General features: G+C 38.9%; 1 protein-coding gene across 1 annotated transcript; it reads right to left on the bottom strand.

The window, feature by feature from the left end:
• Positions 1–357: 357 nt before the first annotated feature.
• ap4b1 (adaptor related protein complex 4 subunit beta 1) lies at positions 358–24,245 on the bottom strand. Its single transcript, XM_079849439.1, has 11 exons — positions 24,107–24,245; positions 23,493–23,623; positions 22,398–22,622; positions 20,965–21,095; positions 19,082–19,229; positions 17,422–17,918; positions 8,167–8,250; positions 7,784–7,887; positions 4,800–5,007; positions 3,456–3,728; positions 358–2,371 (listed from the first exon to the last, which is right to left on the bottom strand). Exons 2-11 carry the CDS (start codon positions 23,603–23,605, stop codon positions 1,941–1,943), a joined length of 2,214 nt encoding a protein of 737 aa, XP_079705565.1. The 5' UTR covers positions 23,606–23,623; positions 24,107–24,245; the 3' UTR covers positions 358–1,940.
• Positions 24,246–24,752: the final 507 nt, after the last annotated feature.

The raw sequence follows: 24,752 nt of genomic DNA, 5'->3' as shown, positions 1-24,752 counted from the left end.
AGAAACAATATATTTGAAGTTTATTGAAAAATGTAATTATTTTGAGAGCATAGTGAGACCGCCTCGATCATTCGCAGTACTTAAGTGGGTTTTTATTGTTTAAAATCAATATCCCTATGGAGAAAATGAATGGAGTTAGTACTTCCGGAACCCGACTGTTATAGGGAGGAATCTGAAAGTATTCTCTAATTGTGAGCAGAGTTCTTTTTGTGCTTAAAAACTGCCCTTCTACTCCTGTTAGTAAAACTTCAAATAAGACTAAGCAAATTTAGGAAATTGTAGATTATACATTAAGGGTGTAACAATATATTGTGTCACAATATATCGCAATACAAAAATGCAACAATATATACCGTGGATAGTGATAATATTTATTGTGTATAGTTCATCCAAAATAAAAATTAAGAATTCGTATTCAGAGCTTTAGTGTCAGGACTAAATTAAACTGCTATATATAATGTTGAATATAATGTATAGTAATGCAATGGGGGAATATTTGTGGATCCTGATATTGCCAAATGTCTTGTTACCAGTAAAAAGTGGCCTACATTATTTTAAATATATCTAGTCAGTGACAGAGTGCAAGCATATTTGTCTAAAATAATTCTGCAATTTCAGCTTCAGAAATTGTCTTTATTGTCCTGTGCATTGGGTTTCCAGCACAAAGTCTAAGCCTATTCATTTACACCCACAATGTAAAACCAAATTTAGCATTTTAATCAAAAGTAAATTTTTTGTTAACCTTTTATCATGTTTCTTGGAGTATCGCAATAATATCGTATCGTGAGTTCAACATCGTGATATGTATCGAATCGTGACATGAGGGTATCGTTACACCCCTATTATACACATATATTAGGGTTGTTACTAACATGCTAATTTCTCAGAGAGAGAGAGAGAGAAAGAGAGAGAGAGAGAAAGAGAGAGTGGCCGACCGAGGATGGTCCACATGTAGGCCTATTCTATGATCAGTCAATCATTCAAGTGCAATAAGACGCAAAAGGAAACTCAATTCGATACTGACATCAGACCAGGCGACCTTCTTCCACTGCTCTGGGGTCCAGTTCTGACACTCGCATGCCCAGTGTAGGCGCTTTCGGCGGTGGACAGGGGTCATCATAGGCTCTCTGATTGGTCTGCGGTTACGCAGCCCCATTCACAGCAGAGTGTGATGCACTGTGTGTTGTGACACATTGCTCCCATTACCATTATTACAATTATGTGACTTGTGCCACAGTAGAGCTTCTGTTGGCTCGGACCAGACGGGATAGCCTTCGTTGCCCTCGTGCATCGATGAGCCTTGGGTTCCCAACACCCGGTTGCCGGTTTGTAGTTTGTCTCTCTTCAGGATCACTGTTGGTAAATTCTCACCACTGCTGGCCTGGAGAAACACCACAAGTCTTGCCGTTTGACCCAGTCGCCTTGCCATAACAATCGGCCCTTGTCAAAGTCGCTCAGATCTTTATTCCTGCCCATTTCTCCTGCATTCAACATATTGATTATGAGAACATATTTTTTACTTACCATCTAATCTACCCAGACCTTAATATTTGGCCTTATGTTCCAGTACAGTACACATTGCTTTGTCTGCAAGAGATTATAACCTGCTGAGATAGAGATGAAATTATGTATTTGGTTGCTAGATAAGAATAACACACATACATAATGTTTGACTAGTCTGATTTATGAAGTTCCTTACACCTCCAAAGAGACCTTTGTTTTAATTCACCACAAGTGCGCTGAATGTGCATGTGTGTAAGCCAATGTTATGTAGTGCTAAAATAATACTAATTGTCTGTAGATTCCAACAGCTTAATACTATTTTATTGTAAGTTTTTTGTTGTTGTTGTTGTCTAGACAGACCATTAGATGACTTGTGTAGAAGGTACTGTATACTGTGCATTGTCCTCATTGTCCTTGTGGTAATACTTCAATAGTTTTCATAAACGATCAAAATTAAGAGTCTGCAACACGCTCTTGATTATCGCTACAAAACCTCTAATGGTGTGTTGGTTTCCGGGCTGCTGTTTGACAGATACCACTAAGCTTCCTTCGCTGCCAGGGGGCTCCGGGTCTTCCTGCAACAGTTCAGCGAGGATCAGGGTCCCAGTGCCCCTGGTGTAAAGGTAGGCCTTCCAGGGCACAGTGTCGCCCGGCGTGAAGGCCAGAGTCTGGATCTTCACCAGCTGTAAGGCGGCCTGTAAAGTATCCGCAGCGGCTTTGGGGCGAGGGAAACCCAGAGTTTGCCTGTGGAGAATCTCCAAGTCCAACCACATTTTCTCAAAGGTTTCATGGGATAGAGGAGGACCCAGAGATAGACTGATCTCCTCTTCTGTGTCATTTGGGCTGGAGAGGGTTACATCTTTACTCCCTGTTAGTCAGAGAAAGGTTATATGAGGGCGAGACAATTATATGATGCTGTATTATTATTCAATTTATTATAAAACTTTAAATTAAATGTATAATATTATAATTTAACAATATTTAATTAAATCACAATTAATTAAAATTATGTAAAAAAAATCAATTAAAGTCATTCAAATTAAAGAGGCCATTTTATGCCCAACAAAGTCTTGATTTTGGATTTTGTCTCTATTAGAATAGCTTTACATGCTTGAATGTAAAAAATAAATGAAATAAAAAAACATTATTTTCCCCATATTCTCCATTGTTGCAGCTCCTCTCTTCCCAGTCTGTCAGTAACGCTCTGTCTCTATGAAGCTCCTCCTTCTGAAAAGCTCAATGTGCTCTGATTGGTTGGCTGGATCAGTGTGTTGTGATTGGTCAACCACTGAGAATGTTTTTTGAGAAAGGTCCCGCCCTTTACCATAACTGTGAGTTTCAACCAAGCGGCAACCTTCCGGTTTCGCTCTTGAAGAAGCCCACTCTTCAGAAACCTACGGGTGACGCCACGGACACTACGTCCATATTTTTTATCAGTCTATAGTTTCAACACACTACTAACTAACTCAATCAGGCCCCGCCCCTTTATTTTGCGTATGCCTTTGGCGGGAATTATTTAACTTGGGAATATTGTGACGTGTTTGTTCACGTAAGAAAACTCAAGGCTATTGGATGGAGTTTCAGGGAGTTCAGAAACAGTGTTACTGATATAGAGAATAACTCCCACTGGAGGGACTTTATGCTTTGTAACTTTGCAGAGCTTTTTCACGCTCAAACAGCAACATTACACTCTAAAGAAAATTGTAAGAAAGAAAGTCTTTTTTTTTTGGTCGATATGTGTATTTCGTAAAATTTCTGTATGTATTTCTGCAATAAAAAATAAATAAAGTTGTAAATGTAAAAAAAAGAAGCATAATAGGTCCTCTTTAAAAATATATATTTTTTAATAAATAGGGCAATTCAAAGAGGGTCCTCGCACCATCTTTAATCAGGCCTTAATTATGAATGAATAAAAAACAATACAAAAATGACACAAAATGATGTCGGCTCACCTGGCAACAGCTCCTCTTCTGCACTGCTGGACGGCTGCGCAGAGGCTGATATGATAACAGTTTGAAGGCATAAATCCCGTCCAGTCAGCGGACCCAGTGTGTTGAAGGTTGAGGCCCACAGACTAATGGGCTCCTCTTGCCGACCGGTGAGGACGCTCATGGACGGATCAGATTTGGGTCCAGTTACAGCTTTCCTAGTCTCTTCAACTCCACGCTGAAGAAGTCTGTAGTACAGCAAAGCCCGGTCACGCACACTCATGTTGCTCTCTTCCTCTGGGAAGGGACAAAAAAACATTGTAAGTGAATCACAGAAGCAAGAAGCTCTTGACTAAATGTGTCAAAGGTGTTAAAAAGTGAGAGTTTCTCAGGATTAATCATACAGACTGAAAACAGAGAACAGTATCATGGTTTTCTTTTTCATTCCGGAAACAATTAGTCACAGTTTCCACAAAAATATGAAGCAGCAGAAGCTGTTTTCAACATTGATGATCATCAGAAATGTTTCATAAGCATCAAATCATCATATTAGAGTGATTTCTGAAGGATCATGTGACACTGAAGACTGGAGTAATGATGCTGAAAATTCAGCTTTGATCACAGGAATAAACTACATTTTAAAATGCATATACAGTTGCTTTACATTATAAAAATATTTCACAATATTTTTACTATATTTTGATTAAATAAATGCAGCTTTGATGAACATTCTTTAAAAACCAACAAAATAATCTAACTGACCCCAAACTTTTGAACAGTAGTACTCACACACACACACACACACATATATATATATAAAGAGAGAGAGAGAGAGAGAGAGAGAGATTAGAATTATTTCTACAGTCAAAGGTTTTTGTGTTCAGCTAGAGGAACACAACTAGTTTTGTCCAACGGTGCTTCTATGTTTGTACATTTGACCTAACAAAAAATACAAAGTAAGTAAATAGCCTGATAATATCAACAATAATAGTAACAAAAACAACTATATTTGCAATATCTAAGCTGTTTCTTCACATTACTTCTTAAATCTGAATATGGCATTGAATTGCCCATGTAGGAAAACTTACAAAAGCACATTTATTTCATGTTTGTACCTTGTTTAGTTAAAAAGATATACTGAAAAATAGATTTCAGCCTGGCGGTGGCGGCCATTTTGAATTTCTCGATTTTGAGGCATTTTGGGACATTTCTGAGCTTCATATACAGCAGATTTGGATTCAGCACCCCTTAATACCCCTAGAAATGTTGTAAAATATAAATAATCACAAAACGCCTTGGGGGTTCTGATTTTGTGAAAATTGACCCTGTCTATATTGACTAAATTATCTGTAAACATGTTTTACACACCAATACAGTAATGTAAAAGACGGCCCAGCATGTCTTGCGTCTCGGCAGGACGGCACAGGAACATCTTCACTGAGGCGCTCAGCAGCTCCATCTTCACCGCCGAGGACAGCTCCGTCTTTAGCCCGTCTATGTAGCCCTCCACAACATAGGGGGCGCTACTGATCTGCTCACCATGCTCTCCCAGAAGCCATAGCAGAGCCTGTTTTCCCTGTGAGAAACGACAGAAGGATCTGATCTTCTCTGATAGGTCAGACATATATATGTAAGCATAGATATCATATAAAGGCTAGATGTCTTGTCCGCGCTGCTGGCCAATGGAGCTCGACATCCGCACACGGCGGCCATCTTACGACAGGGTGCTCGCTCACTCATAACATGGTGCATGTACTTTTAAATAACCATAACTTGCTCAATTTTCTACCGATTTTCAAACGGTTTGGTTTGTTATAAACATCAGAGATGTAGCTATTATACTGCATACATATGAATAATTATGTTCAAAATGTTTAAGCATTCAGAATTATAGCCACGTTAATAACGTTTGTAAGAAACCAAACCGTTTGTAAATCTGTCCAGATTTCAGCGAGATAAGAGGATTTGTGTGCGTGCTGCTCACTCACCTTAATTCACAGAGCCCTGTCCTAAGATGGCCGCCGGTGATGCCGGAAGTGACTCCGCCTTAAGACATCTAGCCTTTATATGATATCTATGTATGTAAGGACAACTTTTTTATTTTAGGATGTTTAGATCAGCTGTTAAAGGCCTGGTTTCACAGACAGGGCTTAGGTTAAGCCAGGATTAGGTCTTAGTTCAGTTAGCTTTTAAAAATGTGCCTTAGAAAAAAAAAAACATTACTGATGTGCATCTTGAGACAAAACAATGACACTGACATATTTTAAGAAATGCTTTCAGTTACAACAACTCAAACATGCATTTTAGTCTGGGATTATCTTAAGCCTTTCCCTGTGCCGGGGCAAAGTCACCATGAAATAAAATGGACAATTCTTCATTTGTATGGAATATTGCAGTACGCACTGATGACGTGTTTACTGGCGTGAGGGCGGGGCAATAACCTCGATCCACCAATCGAGGTGTGCAGGGATGACATGCATTTGTAGATCAATTCGGAAGCTAGCATCACACTGGGTCCCTCGACAAAAACCCAATAGGATTTTTCCATAGGCTTTTAGATTATAGCAAAAAACAAGCTCTGTGATCAACAAAAGTTTATGATACTTACACGTTTTGTCCAAAATAATTTTCACAAACACAGCTTTTATGAATTTTGAAGCCTAAATGCAGTCGCCAGAAAGTTAGGCTGGAAACGAACTCCACGGCGGTCACATGACTTCAAGGTCACCACCATTAAGCTTCCAACAGGACAGTTTGTAAGAGCGTGATTAGACAGTAAAAGCGGACTGAGTTTACTGTTCAGCGTGATGACGTTTAATATCCCTGATGGCCTCTGTAGTCTCATTTAGCAACCACATAACAGCTTAAATAAATCATGAGTGGGGTGATACTGATTTTATGTCGTAAAATAAAACGTGAAAGTATCTTGAGCTTGTGTTAACCACAGACCTTATTTCAGCCATTTAATATAAAAAAAACATTCAAAAAACCCACTGATTTCGAGACAATGGAACCGGAAGTGCTATTTTGTTGGCATACAAAATAGCAAACCACAACCATCCAATGAATTCCTCACGGACAAAATCAAGCTCCGCCCTACACTTGTTCTTGTTCAAGAAGCCATTTCACTCGGATATACGTCACAATAGAAAAGAAAAGTCCATCACAACTTCCGTTTCATGTCGACTTTAAAATGAATATTCAGAAGACCGCATGATAGGCTGCATTGTGTTTGTGGGTCTTTAGCTTTAGTGTTCTGCATGTAAAACTAATTTGAGGCATCTGTTCTGCAGAGAAATGTATTAACCTCTACATACAGACTTTGAATTGGTGATGATCCGAAGGACCCTTGTGCCAGATATACGCCTTGATGAGGTACAGAGTCTAAATGACGGATATGTGATTTTATGGGGTCATAAACTACTCCATAGTCCAGATGTGATAGGATCAGTGTTCTGTAAAGGTTCAGCAAAACTGAGCTTTCTGCTCCCAACTTAGTTTTAACCAAAACCTTTAAAATCTCTATGTTTTAAAATCTTTATATGAGGGATAAAAGACCATTTATTATAAATGGTGAAAGAATATAGTGCTATCATGTAAGGATAACGTATAAATCACACTTAATATGCAAAACTGTGGAGAATGAGATGTGTATCATATGTTCAACAATATATACACTACTGTTCAAAAGTTTGGGTTTTTTTACATGTTTTTGAAAGACGTCTCTTATGCTCACCAAGGCTGCATTTATTTGATCAAAAATACAGTAAAAACAGTAATACTGTGAAATATTACAGCAATTTAAAAGAACTGTTTTCTATTGTAAAATGTTGTAAAATGTACTGTGAATTTTCAGCATCATTACTCCAGTCTTCAGTGTCACATGATCCTTCAGAAATCATTCTAATCTGATGATATGATGCTCAAGAAACATTTCAGATTTTTAAAAAAGTATATTTTTGAAAAAAACTATGATAATTGTTTCTCAGGATTCTTTGATGAATCTTACTGACACCAAACTTTAAAATAGTAGTGTATGAAACTGGTCCAACAACATCATTTCTAGGGTCCCTTAAATCGAATGTTGAACCAGGATTCATCAGTTTAAAAAGTTTGGACCAACTTGATTGAATTAGTGTTTCTCATTATCTTAAAAGCTTTCTGATTGCAAGACTTATGCTGAAATTCTTGAAATTATATTAGCAGACAAATAAATAATTTGCCAATGTTTGCATTTCCTTAAAACGCTTTTATTTTTTCCATTTTGTCATGGATGAGTTGGATGGGAATGCAAAATAAGGTGCTCAGCTTGTTGTGTCTGATCAAAACAGAAAGCAGGTGAATGATCTCACCTCACTGTCTTGAGGATTGTCAACACAGGCCTCAACGGTCTGACAAACAGCAGCCGTACTCTGAGGACAGAACCACACCAAATCCCTGAACGTCTGGATCACGGCTAAATAGAGACACGCAGGGAAGCAGAAAACAACAGATTAGAGGTACGATAGGAGAACGGGTTGATTCTGTGAACTGATAATGTTTGTTAGCAAACAAAGCTTTTATCCAGACTGGAGAAAGCACCTGCTAAAAGGTTTGTGGAAAGCAAACAGTGTTAATCACACAGTACTTCTTTTAGCGGGGAAAAAAACGTAGGTAAACCATCTCCTTTACTCATTAACTACAAGATATAAATCCCCAGAAGCAAGCACAGGTGTGGCTCAGATTTCTCTCATACCTGAAGTGATGTGATCTTGTTTCAATGCGAGCAGTCCGGTCAGTATATCCAGACACTTCTCACTGTATGTTCGTGCAATACGACCTTGAAAAGAGCAACATTGTTACATTATATAATACATTTAGAAGTAACAGTAATAGTAATTTTAGCACAAAGTTGCAATGATAAATAATTCAACTATGATTTATATTATGGGACAAGAGATTTATGCTCTGTTTCAGTGTTCCCATTTTCCTTAGTTCCCTAGTTAGTCTCCTAGGTTGTTAATTAGTTCATCACACCTGTTTCTACTCTCCCTGATTACTCTACATGGACATTAGGGCCTTACTTGTAATATTTAATTTGTCACAAATGAAGAAAAAGCCATTAAGGAAATTCAAGAGAGTCTATATTCCCACTGCACATCAGCTCGGAGAGGTCTTTATTTTAAATAAGAATATTCGAAAAGTGGGAATAAAGTGTTTATCGGGTAGGGTTAGGGTTAAGTGTAGGGGATAAGGACAAGTAATGTCCCAAAGCAGCATCCCTTAATGATTTTTATAAATATAACCATTAGGGGTGTAACGGTTCTTTGTAAGATTAAAGAACCGTACCCTTCTCCAGCCATGGTTTGGCAAGCACTTCATCTTAAAACTGAAGACGAGTCTATAATATGGTTTGTTGAAAATAACAATGCGTGAAACAGACAGAGTTCGGCTAATGTATGTTCCTGTCGTGCACGTGACCCCATTTTGCGTGGCGGTGTGCACGCCATTTTTTGTAGCTTTGCGCGCGGCTCCGCTTCCGAAGATGCACGACTTCAAGCCGATCCTGTGAACATCTGTACCATCTTACAGGCACCCAGCTTGTCCAAATTAATTGCTTACATTTACAAAACGAGCCTACAATAGCAGAAATAAGCCTTTTAAATGAAAATAAAGGTCCATGTTTAATAAAAAATGTCATGAAATAAAATACAAATGTTTAATGAAATTATAAAATTGTTGTATGTTAATGTTAGTATTGGGTTACAGGGGGCGGTGGCACATTGTGTTTGTGGGCTGTAGCACTGTTAAAGGCAGAGAAAAACACAGTGTAAGCGCACTTGTGTGTGTATTGCTGGCTACTGAGATGAGTCCTAAATAAAAGAGACCATCAAGATGCATTCTCTCCTAATTTTCCTTTGCATCTAAGATACAACATATAGCGAAAGTCAGAATTGTGGAGCAGCTGTTTCCAGAGTGCAGGATGTCAACGGGGTGAGATGCAATCTGATAGCTACCACGTGAAGTACTGACTGAACAGAGCGATGAATGCCATGGTGGGATCCGTGGCTCCATTTGATAATAATTCACAATCATGGGAGGAGTATTGTGAAATATTGAACCATTTTTTTCGTGGCAAATGATGTTGAGGAACCAGAGAGAAAAAAAAATATATATTTTTGAGCTGTGTTGAAGCGCAGACATACACACCGATGAGGAGTTTATTAATTCCTGAGAGACCAGGATAAAAGGGTTATGAGGAACTGGTGAGTTTGCTGAAAAATCGTTTTAATCCAAAGCCCAACGAAATTGTTCAATGCTGGAAGTTGAATTCATGTAACAGACGCCCTGATGAAAGTATAGTAGAATACGTGGCCGAACTGAGAAAGCTTGCACAAGATTGTAATTTTGGGGACACGCTCATAGTTATGCTGAGAGGCAGATTAGTGTGTGTTGTTAATGATGACAGCATACAACGGAGATAACTGGCTGAAGATGGACTATCGTTTGAGATGGCTCTAAAGAAAAGCTCAGGCTATTTCAGCTGCTAATACAGATATGGCAGATTTGCACAAAGATAAAAGAAATCGACTGGGTCCTAATGTCTTCAAAATGGACACAGGAGAAAAAAGTAAGTCGAGTGTTACAGGAATGTGCTATCGATGAGGTGGAAGTAACCATTGGCCGAAAGACTGTAAGTTTGCCAAGGAAAAGTGTTATAATTGTGGTAAAATCTGACAAGTGAAAGAGTATGTAGAATGAAACCACAAGAAATTAGTGTTGATAAAGGCTTGAAAGCTTGGAAATGGGGGAGATGAAAACAATCTAAGAGGGCAAATTACCTTAAAGAGGATGAGGAAGAATAAGTTTTTACCATGTATAGTATAGAGACACCACAGCCCCATGTACCCCCATCACACAGATGCTATTTTGAGATCGACACTGGATGTACGACACTGTGTGACTGTATTATAACAGATGGAAGATGACAAAATGGGAGCTAAAACGAAACCGGCTGAACTGAAAACAAGCTCTGTCAGTTTAAAAACACACAGTGAACGCTCTAGGTACCACCAAAGTGAGAGTCAAACAGAAAGGGCTTTCCAAAGAACTCACAGCAGTGGTGGTGACAAGATCTGGTTGATTGATTAGGATGATCATGGCTCACAGAGCTGGAACTCAGCTGGGATAAAGCGAGTAAAATTAAAGGCAGCTCAGAGTTGTTGCAGGACATTTTAAGGAAACATGAAACCGTTTTCAAAGAGGAACGTGGAACATTAAAAAGGAGCCACTGCTAAGATTCATGTACCAAGTGATGCAAAGCCTAATTTTTGTAAACCACGGTCACTGCCTTTTGCCATGAGAGAGAAAATTTAAGCTGAACTTGATCGCCTGATTAAAGACCAGTTGAGCCTGAAGAAATTCTCAAGAGTGGGCAGCACCGGTTGTGCCTGTTTTAAAGCCAGATGAAGCAGTGAGACTTTGTAGAGACTAGAGTGACCATTAACAGAGAGTCGTCACTAGAACCTTATCCCATTCCCCGAATGGAGGATATGTTTGCAGTTTTAGCTGGAGGAGAAAAATACAGCAAGTTAGATATGAGTCACGCATATCAACAGATTCTGGAAGATGAGGCGTCAAAGTAGTATGTGACAGTGAATACACAAAGAATTGTTCATGTACACCAGATTACCTTTAAGGGTAGTACTTCCAGTCCAGCAATCTTCCAGAGGACTATGGAAGGGGTCCTGAAGGACATTCCAAAGGTAACAGTATACCTGGATGATATCTTGTTGACAGGACGAGATTACCAAGAGCATTTGAGGATGCTGGATCAAGTGTTGCAGCGGTGGGAGAAGTATGGTTTGCGGTTAAAAAGGGGAAAGTGTAAATTCTCGGAAAAGGAAGTAATTTTCCTGGCACATAAAGTGGTATTCATTCCATTCCCAAAAAAATTCCAATCAGTACAGGATGCATATTCAGGAAGCAATTTCTATAACCGGTTCCTGCCAAATCTCTCAACTCTGCTTGCTCCGTTGCACAGGTTTTTGAAAGGCGCCCCCTGGTGTTGAAAAGAGGAACAAACAAGCAAGAGTTGCTGCAGTCTAACCGTGTGTTAATACACACAATGATGAAAAAAAAAAAAAAAAAAGAATTACAGTGGTACTTTCCTGTGATGCTTCAGCGTACGTTGTGGGAGCCGTATTAGCACATCATATGACAGATGGAACTGAGAGACCCATTGGGTTTGTATCACGAACACTTTCAGTAGCACAAATAAACAACTCACAGCTAGAGAGAAGGTTTAGCTGTAGTGTTTGGGGGGGTCCATAAATATCTTTATGGCTGTAAATTTGTGATCAGTACAGACCATAAACCTTTACTCAGAACTGAAAGCTGTGCCAACATTATGAGATGGGCAGTGATGTTGAGGGCATACTGTATAAGTGTGTCATTTCTTACAGAGCCATGGAAATGCGTTGAACAGCATTGTTAGTCCTTTGACAACATCAGAGCAAATCAAGCACTGGACCACCCGACATCTTGTCCTCTCTAGACTGCGTGATTATGTGGGACAGCTACATCAGTCTCACCCAGGTATGTCAAGGATGAAAGGCCTGGCCAGGAGTTACCTGTGGTGGCCCAATTTAGATGTTGACATTGAGATTGTGCTGTGTGTCAAGAACAGAGAAAAGCCCCTCTGTGTGGCCCTCTGTGAGTTCATATTGGCCCCTGTCCCAAATGACACCTAAACACTTGCGGTCTTCCTACGAGTCCACACTTTCGTGGCATAACGCCACTTCGACTGTTGGTAAGAAGTCTGCTGTGGAGCTCGCACCATTTCAACTGCAAAGGGGGCACTCGCAAGCACTAAAATGACAAATGGGACTTGGACTTGGCCATGGATCTCATGGACTTAACAGACACGCGCATTGGGCAGCCATTTTAAAGGAGACATATCATGCTTTTAAATTGTTCCTTTTTACATATAAATCATACATTTGTAATCTATATAAAGCGGAACTGCAATGCTTGGGTCTGAATTCCTCATTATTATAGCTCCACAAGCCCCCTTTCTACCCCTTTTCTGACGTGCGTCTGACAGCAACTCGTTTTGGTGCGGCCTCTTTAAATAAAATTGAGACACTTCATACCCCGCCCCCTCTCCAGGATGCAGAGGTGACACTGGGTTCAACTCCACCCCGTTCGGCCATTTTTGTAGTCTGATAGCAGAGATAGGATTATCTAGCGGCACATAAACTTTTTATTCACACGTTATTAACAAAATGTCAACAACGGAAGACTTGTCCAGCCAGCATTACATGTTCGAGCCAGAGTCGGAGCCGGAGCGAGATGAAAATGAAGACGACGAACCTGCAGAACAACGTCTTCATATGGATGTATCGCAATGGTGTGTTACTGTATTTAACTGTTACACATGAAACTTTGGTCTTCCGACCTTTTACCACCGTGTCGATTTATTTTGATTAGTATGTGCGAGGGAGAGAGAGCAAGACAGCGTCTAGTTTGGAGACGGTGATGTCTTGTTTACACTTTCGCCTCTCTGAAGAGAGAGAGTGAGCGCGCGCGCGACCGGGTCTCTCTCTCTCTCTGCTTGTTCTTTTAGTCAAACATGCGCCACAAGCGCGGCAGTTCATCTACATTAGACGGTGTAATAAAGCGTGTGGGTTACTACATTCAACAACCGAACATTTTAACTTACCCTCTCGTAACTTCTGCATCTTTTAGCTTGGACTACAAAATTGCAGCGAGAAATAATAATGGCGGATTGCTCGAAGTGTTGGGCTGGAAGTCAATGTCCTTATTTGGCAGTTCCTCTACAAATACTGTGACGTAATAGTTCACAAAACGTCATAGATAACAGAAAAATCGGAACAGGTTGAAAAATATGACCAAAACAGAATATAAAGATATCAACGAAGCACCTGAAGAGAATAATTTCATCTTTTCTGTACTTCTAAACACTCCAAATATACAACAAAATGCATTTAAGGGCTAAAAAAGTGCATTTAGCATGATATGTCCCCTTTAAGTCCACAAGACCGAAAGTGCATATGAAGTGTGCCATTTGGGACAGGGCCATTGACTATGCTGGTCCATTTCTGGGGAAAATGTTTTTAATCTTATTCAACGCCCATTCTGAGTGGATTGATGCATATCCAGGAAATGACTCTTGAATCACTCTTTACTCTTGAGTGCCTCAGAAATAGCTTCAGTACACATGGCATTCCTGAAATGATAACGCTCAGTGTTTTGGCATTGAAGCGAGCAAAGAATTCATGTCTAGGAATGAAATAACACGTCACCTCTGCAACGTGTCATCCATCATCCAATGGTCTTGTTGAGTGGGCAGTACAAACTTTTAAGGAATTCATGCAAAACGTTCTGGGAAACACTATTGAGACCAAGTTGCTTAGAGCATTTAGTTATCGTATTACACCCCAGTCTACAACGGGACTGTCACCTGCAGAAATGATGAGGGGAGGAAATTGCAATGCAACACAGACAAAATACACCCTAACTTCACCAGCAAAACTGAAGCCAAACAACAAGTTCAAAAAGAGCACCATGACCAACATTTTGAAGTAGGAGAAACTGTGTATGCATATTCGGGTCCAAATTGGGTGAATCGAGCAATTAAGGACAACACAGGACAAAGGTTTTAATGTTGTTTTAAGGTGGGGTAGAATTAAATGAATGGCAAAACTATGGCGTCATTTTTTAGTCAAATGTTATGAGCGTGTAAGACATGCTCACGAGCACATTATGTTATTTCACACGCGCAAAAATGAACCTTCAGCTGGCATGATAAAAGTACTCGCGCACAAATTCAACAACCGAGAGGTGTACAGGTAGCTGCGAGCGAGTGCCTGGCATACTCTCATAGGTTAACTCTGCTTGTACAGTGGAATCCTGCTCGTGCGCGGCGGGCTTCTGCTCGCGGAGTGCTGTTTTGCTCGCGCAGTGGATTTCTGCTCGCTCAGCTGATTTCTGCTCGCTCGAGTCTACATGACTTTTGACAATTTGGGGGCGGAAACCAAGGAGGGCACTGACCCTCTTATGATTGGTCACTTTCATCATGGAAAATCTTGGGAAATCCTAACCCCGCCCACCTTCTGACGCAGCGCACGTCACTCAGCTCGTTCTGCTACTCCGGTTATCTCTGTGTATATTTTAGGCAACGAAATATGTGATAAAACACCTTGCTAACTATTTTCGTTTTCATTTAAAGAAATCTTAAACATGATAGCCACACAAATGTGGTTCATGCAATGCGTATTGATTATATTCACTGCACATAACGTTGGGGTGAAATGCTCATTTTCACTCAATCTCCTGTTAATCTTGAGTACCTATAGAGTAGTATTGCATCCTTCATATCTCCAAAAAGTCTTTAGTTTTATTATATTTATAAAAGAAAGATAGGGTGTACCGAGTCTTTCCGGAAAAAACCGAGCGTCTGGAGGCGGGCCGTGTGGGCGAAGCCAGAGCCATAGAGAGAATCCGTCATCTGGGCTTTGTTTATAAAACATTCATCGTCGAAATGCAGGGAACAAACAGTCTACACAACTCGTTTTTGCCCCGGAAAAACAATCTGCATCCACTGTTCCTAACGCTGGGTTCTTTGGGAAGCTGAAAATCTTCCTTCATATCTCCAAAAAGTATTTTGTTTTATTATATTAATAACAGAAAGATAGACTGTACCGAGTCTTTCCGGAAAAAACCGAGCGGCTGGAGGCGGGCCCTGTGGGCGAAGCTAAGCTGTGCTAACGCGCCGAGCTAGTGACAACACACAGAGACATTTATTCAGTTCAACAGTTTTACTCACCGTCCGGTTCCAACGCACGACCGCGAATCTTTATCATTGCGACTGCTCGATCCTAAGCATTAGACGATCTGCAAATCCGTAGATCTGGGCTTTGTTTATAAAACAATCATCGTCGAAATGCAGGGAACAAACAGTCTTACACAACTCCGTTTATGCTCAGGAAAACAAACTCCATCCACGGGTTCCTTAATGCTGGGTTCTTTGGGAATCTGTGCAGGGTTGTCTTGCCCTGGCAACCAAAAACACACTTCTTTGGTGACATTGACTTCCCAAAAGCCGGGCAGGGCGCTTTGATGGCGAACTGCTTTCACTCTCTTGCTCTGGTCTAAGAGTGCGCGCGCGGCCGTGATCTTACCGGAGAAGTGCCCTTAGGACCCATATAAGGAAATTCCGTTACATCTGACGTCACACATACCCATACTCGAAAAAAACTTTCCGAAACTTGTGACAAACCGGAAGGAGTATTTTTGGAACAAAAATACTCCTTCAAACGTACAACTTAGTTTTTGAAACTTTGTCCATGTTTAGCATGGGAATCCAACTCTTTACCAGTGTAAAAAACTCAGTATGCATGAAATAGCATTTCACCCCCCCTTTAAGCATTTAATATGTCCCGACGGCAGGGGAATCCTGGAGTATGACGTATTGAGCACAGCGCCGCGATATTAAAGTTAAAGGGTCATGAAACCCTAAACTAAATTTTCTGAGATTTTAACAGAGGTATGTGTGATGAACATCATTGAAGACAATGTTAGCATCTGTTAGATTTAATTGTAGGGGAAAACTGGTTAATTTTGAGGTTATTTTCTTCTTTCAGGTTTAAAATCTACATCGTGTCCACTATAGTACTTCGATGACGCATTGGTGTAATAGTTGAGAATCTATATGTTGATGGGTCGCAAAGTGTTTGTTTCCGTGGTGTGAAAGTGGGGGTGTGTTGCATGGCTTTCCCGGCGATGATTCCAGGGCTAGACTCTGGCTGTGGGTGGTTGGTTGGGTATCATCTACCGACACATCGAAACTGTTTGTAGCAAGCATCTTTCTCGAGGCGTGAGGTGTTTTGTCATTTAAAAACCTTTATAATGATCATGTTAGCTGATCTATAATGCGAGATGGGCGCCGCAGTTCAGAGAGTCGGATCTGTCAGATTTACAACACGTCAATTCATCCACTTCTCCAGAAATAATAAGTAAGTGGCCAGTGAAGTTGGACAAGAAAAAAGTTACTTACACAATGTGTATCTGATATGAATAAAACACATGGTCAATTTATAATTGAAAGGATTGCTATTCCTGCTTTCATAGACATCAGTGTGTATTTTACAAACTACAAATGTATTGTTTTGCTAGTGCTTATGTGTATTTAAATGTCTGAAACCTAAAATAAAGATAATGTGGTTAAAAACACTGAATAGTTGTGTCATATGACAAGCTTTAAAGCGTTAATCTAATATATGTAGCAGGGCATTCAATTACTTTTAAAAGGACAAATTTCACTGGACTTTAAAAAATACAAATCTTGTGTGTCCTCACATTTTACCCCGGATTTTTAGTGAGAGTCGGCATGGGCCACTGAAAGATGACAGACTGTGTCCCTTTACTTTTGTGAAAACAATATAGTTTCAAATAGAGTAATCCCAAGAGTAAGAATGATTAAATCTGTTAGTAAAATTATTATATCCTAGCATGAAGCAGCTAGGTTTAGTCAAACTCTGTACTAATACCCTTTAATGGTGATTTTGGCCGTACCCACCTCAGTGGTCTCAACTGTATCTAACAATTAAAATACAACAAAATTATTATAATAATTCTGACAATTAATTGATGTTGGAATGATACTCAATTAAATGTAGAAAAACTATCATGCAAATCTCTTTTTTGAGTGCAACCCAGTTACCGAATTATTTTCTCTTTTAGAAAAATGGGGGAAAAAAATTGGCTAAATCTTTGTTGCCCATTGTTGTTGTTTTTTAATTATTTTTTTAGAAAAATAAATTTGATCCATTTCTTTTTTATATTTATATATATAGCGCATTACTAAAAGTAATGAAATCACGGTTGTAAACCATGCACAATGTGCAAAATTTTTAAGTCAGCATGAAACAGAATTTGTAACAGTCTTTTCTTCCCTGTTGTAACATATATTTGTGAGATGTGTTACCTATAGCGGCAATGGCTGCCTGGGCAAGCTCAGGAGACACATCAGTGCAGTAACTTCTCAGCTCCTCCAAAACCAAAGCCACGTTTTCATCGTTCACCAGCTCCACCAGGATCTCCATCTTGCGAAACTTAATGTAACCCGGTTCAGAGTAACCACAAAAGAAGCGTTTGTAATGTGTGCCGAAAAGGCCCGGCTGACTCCGCATGACCTGCTGAACGTGACAGAGCCCAGCGAAGCGAAGTTCGCGTGATGCAGAACCACACGTGGCCAGCAGGGGGGCGCTTGTGTGCAGGAGGGCGTCGGCCTGCACAGCCGGGTGGGCGGCGGCTAAATGAAGGAAGAGGCGGAGCGTGGAAACTGAGACATGTGCGTGGGCGCTTTGGAGGAAGGCGTCTAATAGGCTGAGGATGTCGAACAACTCGTCATCGCTACGAGGGCGGTAGCGTAGCAGGAAGGTGAGGACCTCACTCTGAGCCCAACTGTCCAGGTCCTTCATTCTGAAGGAGAAAACACACACAGACACAAAGTCCGTCATTAGAAAATCTGCTAAATGGGTAAATGACATGATTCGTGATGCTGTTAGCATTTGAACACCTTAGTCCTTCAAAAATGCAGGAAAAAATTTAAAAAACTAAACAAAATAGAAAGTGGAGACCCTTTAGTTTAGGTTGTAAAATGTCATGTGGTTTTTATTGTTAACTATTAAAAAACATGGTCAGTAATTGAAATAAAACTGAAATAAAATAAATGTATGTATTTATGTATGTATCCTTTAAATATTTTTAATAACCTTTTCTTTTCTAATTTTAATAAATTGAAGTACATTATATATTAATTTCCACATATATAGAATTTAGATACACCTGTTATATAGTAGAATTCATTTAAGGCATGACTTTATATTTAAGGTATTCATGTCAGTAATTTTGAACCTGTTAATTGCAGATTACATTAAGTAATTGGCAGCATGTATTTTTCTTTATTTTCTCTTCCTTTTTTCTTCTGATTATGTATTGTTGTAAAATACTTCAAATTAAATTAAATGAAATACACAAAAATATAAATATTACATGAAAACAAACTTTATATTTAACTGCTGGCTTAATATTTTTGTGGAAACTGTATTCTTTTGAAGAACAGAAGAACGTTCAAAAGAACAGCATTGTTTACCTTAGTAACAAAATCCTTAAACTTAAATTAGAAATGTTGCCAAATAACTGAGTACTAAAATTACTAAAACCGAAATTTTAATTAAATCAAATAAAAACTAAATAGAAAAATATGCATATAAAATAAAACTAATAAAAATGACAAAATCACATAACAAAATTACAAAAACTTAAAAACATAAGTTAAAATGTAAACTGAAAATATGAATACTATATAGTAAAATGTTGTGCAAAAATGTAATAATATTTATGAATAAGAAGTGTAAAAAATACTTTTAACCTTTGAAAACACTTATTAGGGTTTGTACATGTATTTAAGGTGTAAGGAATGTGTTATTACATATGTTATTACATAACCAAACGAAACCAACATGAATAAAAAGAGCATATTTCTAAAAACTTGACACTTTTTTTTCTTCTTCGAGTTTTCATGACAAAATTACATTATTTAGATGAACAATCCATTGAACGTAATGGCAAAAATGACACACCTGTTGAGTAGGTGATGAGCAATGGGTTTGTTAATAACCACACCACCCTCATCTTTGAGAATTTCCTCCAATGCACGAAGACAGTTCACCACAACCACAGGGTCCGGGTCCCTCAGGAGAGCATACAGCTCGTTCACTATACTGCCATCTAAACGACACAATGTATTCATTTAGCAGACACTTATATCCAAAGAAACTTCATTCAGATGCTCTACTGTACATTCATCATGTAAAAGACATAAACTAGATTCTTATAGAAAGGCTATTCAAAGCCCTTGAGGCTATAAACACACTGAATGTTTAGAAAAGACAGGAAATACCACAGTTTTGTACTGCTGTTTAGTATCATGGTGATAAACAAATTGGGATTTCCTAGTTTTGGCCTGTTTTGATGATCCAACAGGGCTCCAGACTAACATTTGAGAGTTCTACAGATGGTGGCGCCAGCACCTGAGACACTTAAACATAAAGGTATTTTAATCATAAAATGACTATTGTTTTGCATTAGTAAGTGCAGTTACTAATAATATTACGTTTATTTCTTGGAAATGCACATTTGACAGTTAAGCACTGAGCTTGAGTTGAGATGCAGATAAAATTAACTTTTATTAACAACAGTAACGTGCAATACCCAAATTTTTATTGGGAAAAATTGAAATATTCTACTCTCATTAAAAGTACCATTGTTCTTGTAGAGTATCATACTGAACTGACCGACAGCTTCAGTGATTATAAAACGAGCGCTCTATACTTATTTTCTTTGTAATTCAGTCAAAATTTGAAGAAAAGTTTTTGTTTTTTATGAGACTTTATGACGTCCTAAATTTTTCCATATATTAGGGAGTGGAAATGACTAATAAGTTAATTAGAGCTCCTATGCTGCCATCTACTGGTTATAGTGGTAATTGTGTGTCTTTTATTTTGAAGGGGTTTGTTTCCCACTAAGTGTTTAGTTTTCCTATAGGTTTAAACATTTAGTTTTTCAAACCATCACATTAAGAAATAATTTGGCTAATATTTTCGATTTGATAATATTGGATTGGAAAATTGGATAATATTTAGAGCTTTGAAGTGCTGGAAAAAGTGTGAAGCACTTGAAAAATACTTGAATTTCACTCTTAAAAGGTTGTACGAACCCTGAGATGAATAATGTACAAAACAACAACATTCGACTATTTCTGCCACAATACCATGGTTACAGTTAGCATGAATGTTGGTGATTTGTGGACTGAAAAGCCTTCTATAACTTACTTAAATGTTACTCCTGTGTCAGCCCTGTTTGATCTGATATCTGCGGTTTATGTGCCGAAATTGAATGCTTCTCAATAGATCTCACTGCAATGTTGTTAATTCTGCATGCTCGAGATCGTCCCGCAAGTAAACCGGTTCTGAGCTCGCGCTGCGTTGTCTATTGTTGCTCCGAGCTGATAAACGGTCCGTGCAGCACAGCTCAATCGAGTAGCGCAGTTTCCTTTCACTTCTGTTTCATTTGCCGTTTCTCATATGCAACATAAAAGGCAGCTCTTATCAGTAGGGCAAACGTGGTGGTCGCACTAACAATGTTTAGTTGCACCAGCAGGAAAAAAGGTTGCAAAACGCCACCATTATGTCTGTCTGGAGTCCTGTCCAACAGGTTATCTACAAGTATGTGATGTTGAGGGAATGTTCTGTTCAGTTAAGGGTGTGTGACATGCTGTTATTCGTCACAGACGCTGCACTTAAAACATTCCTTTAAGGGAACAGTGTGACCCAAATTATTCAGCTCATGCATTCATGTGCATCCATGCACATGTATTAACCAAAATAGAATAAGATAGCAACAGTTATTATCACATTATGTTTAGCTACTGTTTGAATTCAGATAAACGGAGACTAGGCTCTACCCATGTCTGTGTAGGGCTGTAGATTGTGCAGTTTGGCACATCCAAGCACAGCGACTCTCCTTACGTAACTGGCCTTGTCTCGCAGACCTGCAACAATGGGCTGCTCTATGTACTCTGGCATACCTGGCATTCTGAAAAACAAGCCAATTAATCATATACAGTATGTTAGGATTTATTCAAGAAATATTCCACTTTAGACTGTGCCTTACTGTGATTTTAACACAGCCATGATGCCAGTGTTATGGGTGGTTTTCAGAGAGTTTGTTGTTAGGATGTTGCTAGGCTGTTGCTGTGGTGTTTTGAAAGGTCAATAGGTTGTGATTGCTACGGTGTCCTGGGTGGTTGCTAGGGTGTTGCTAGGCTATTGCAGTGTTCTGGGAGGGTGCTAGGTGATTGCTAAGTGATATCCAAGGTGTCCTGAGTAGTAAGGCCGACTGTTGTGGTGTTCTGTGTCATTGCTGGAGCATCTCTTGGATGTTGTCATGGTGTCCTGGGAGGTTTCTAGGGTGTTTCTTGTTAGGGTATTGCTATGATGCTGTTTCAGTGTTCGGATGGTTGTTGGGGTGTTACTAAGTGATTGATAGGGTGTCTTGTGTTGTTGCTAGGGTGTTGCTAAGATGTTGTTGTGGTGTTTTGGTGGCTGCTAGGGTGTTGCTAAGTGATTGCTAAAGTGTCCTGGATGGTTGCTAGGTTGTTTCTTGTTAGGGTGTTGCTAAGATGTTGTTGCAGTGTTCTGGGAGGGTGCTAGGTGATTGCTAAGTAAACTCTAAGGTGTCCTGGGTAGCTGATAGGGCATTGCTTGTTAAGAGTGTTGCAAGGCCGACTGTTGTGGTGTTTTGTGTCATTGCTGGGGCATTTCTTGTTGACGTTTTGATGTTGTCATGGTGTCCTGGGAGGTTTCTAGGGTGTCTCTTGTTAGGGTATTGCTGTGATGCTGTTGCAGTGTTTGGGTGGTTGCTGGGGTGTTACTAAGTGATTGATAGGGTGTCATGTGTGGTTGATAGGATGTTTCTACTTAGGGTGTTGCTAAGATGTTGTTGCGATGTTTGAGTAGTTTCTAAGGTGTTGCTAAGTGATTGCTTTAGTGTCCTGGATGGTTGCTAGGGTGTTGCTAAGATGTTGTTGCATTGTTTGAGTGGTAGCTAGGATGTTGCTAAATGATTGCTAAAGTGTCCTGGATGGTTGCTAGGGTGTTGCTTTTTAGGGTGTTGCTAAGATTTTGTTGCAGTGTTTGTGTGGTTGCTAGGGTGTTGCTAAGTGATTGCTAAGGTGTCCTGGATAGTTGCTAGGGTGTTGCAAGGCTAACTGTTGCAGCAGCTGGTGTTGCTTAGCTGATGTTGTGGTGTTCTGGGTGGTTGTTAGGAGGTTACTAGGTGATGGCTTGATATTCTGGGTCTAGAAAGACAAAAACAAATGATGCCAGACATACAAACCTGAAGTTGCACATGTTCCTTAGGGCCAACCCTCGCACCATCGGATTGGGATCAGCGCAATCCTTACGGAGGGTGTTGATTGCCAGTAGTGCCAGGTCAGGCTTGTTACTGGCATAGGTGCACATGTACAGATATACCAGCTTCTTCTGAACAATATCGACCGTGGCACTGGCTTTTACCATGTCCATAAATAAAGCAGAGACATCCAGACCCTGTGTCATGTACCTACAAAGAAACAAACAACAGCCTGAGAAATCTTGTCATGATTTTTTTTTGTCAACAATTCACAAGTTGTGTCTCAGGATATATCTACATTAATTACGGTACATTTAAAAATTGTATTTTCATTTCAAAATGCTCTCAGTCCACACTAGCATTTTCAAGCTTTTTCCAAAGGTTTCTCGTCCACACTGAAACATCACAGTTGCTGTGCAAGCTTAAAACATAATAAATAAAACAAAATTTCAAATTCATCCACTTGGGATAGTGTCTTCAAAAAGCTCAGTTTTCGCAGGAGAAACAAATGCGTTTTCAAATGTATCCGGATTAGTGTAGACATAACTAATGATAAGGGTTAAGGTGGGAATCAAGACGCGTAATGAACAATGACATAAATGTTGTTCTGTTTCTCATGTAATATATTCGAATATATTCTTCAGAAGGCAAGATTACTTCATGATATTTTTAACTATAGAGATGCCCACACTTTTCCAGTCACGTGTGATTAATGGATAATAACTACTGGATAAGTAATCATTTATATGTCATATGCTAATAAATAATTCAAAATGATTTGAAAACCAGTTAAACTGATTAATTCAGAACCGACTCAAAAGTTTATATTCTACTACACAAGCAATATCTAGCTGATGAATTATTTACGAGCTGACTAGCACAACTAGAAATATGTATATCTATAGATATTTCCATGGTTTTTAAGATTTTATTAATTTCAATAAGTATTCCAGGCCAGAAAACTCTACATTTTAATTTTAAATAAATAAAATTTGATTCTGATATTTCCAGGTTTTCCATTGCTTGGTGCTTTTGAAAGTCCTCTCTTCGTCAGAAAAGGCAGATGTACACTTGACGGACCTGATGACTTTGGTGATGTAGTTTTTGTAGCGGAGGCGGTCTGCTTGGACGTGGGGATTGGCCAGAGCTCGCTTGAGCTCTTTCACCGTCTCCTCCGAGCCAAAATAAGGCATTGTGGGTTCTTCAGGCGCCTGCCAAAGAAAAGCAGAGGAACACAGTCTGAACAAACTTAATATCATTTCAGATTCCATGTAAACATGCTGGTGTTGTGTTGTGGAGTAATGTAATTATTCTCTAATGATGTATTTTGGTTTGTGCCTAATGCTAACAAATATCATCAATTATAATAAGTGTCAGTCTGGCAGTAACACACAACTAACTCAACCCCACCATAAAATGAATAATCATAATCATAATCAACCACAACTGGAATCAGCCTGACAGTACAGTAACAGACCAGCATACTGTACATCTAAAGACCAGAAGAAGATGACAGCTGTCAGACTTTATATATTGTTATTTCATGTATTTGTTTAGCTTGTCTTTATGAAGCTCATACCAATTAGTTTATTTCAAAAGCAATACATGTATCATCTCCCTTTCTAAAGTAGCCTACTAATGTGATTTTCGCAGACACAAAGGGCACGTAAGACTATAAAATGTAACATACATACCTCCTCTGTTAGTTTCTAAACAGTACATCAAAACACAATCAGCTAAAAGAAAACAACGAGAACTGAATATTAGAAATATTAGCGCGTTTATGGAAATCATGAAGCGTGAAGCCAGGATCAAAACTATTTTGTTCCTCTCAAAACATGTTCACGAAATTCAAAATAAAAGCTCATCGCTTACCTGATTGATTTTGTGAAGTGATTTTAAATTATATAAAACTAATCTGAATCATAAAAATAAATATTTTTCTTAAAATGACTGTAGTTACAAAAAAAAAAAAAAAGTAATATAATAACCATGATAGAGATTGTAAAAGAGATGAATTTATTTGTTTTTCTGTTGTTATCTGATACAACTGCTATATTATATATGTGTAATTTGAATGCTTTTTGTTGATTTACAGGTGTTTAGTTTAAAACAACACTATATAACACTGTCTGGAGTAAACCAATTTTATGTAAATACATGTTGGCATGATCTATTATAAAACTATGAGAAGCTTCAGTCATTGACTTCTGATGCAGTAGAATGGGAATAAATGACAACATACACTAGCAATTCATTAATGTATGGTAATGATGGAACCATATTCTTTATTAATATTATTATTATCATTATAATTTCAGTTTCTGTACTTTAAACTTT

Source organism: Squalius cephalus (genome assembly GCF_949319135.1).
Source record: "Squalius cephalus genome assembly, chromosome: 18".
NCBI lineage: Eukaryota > Metazoa > Chordata > Actinopteri > Cypriniformes > Leuciscidae > Squalius > Squalius cephalus.
Note: the sequence above shows the minus strand (reverse complement) of the source record. Positions and strands in the feature narration are given on the sequence as shown.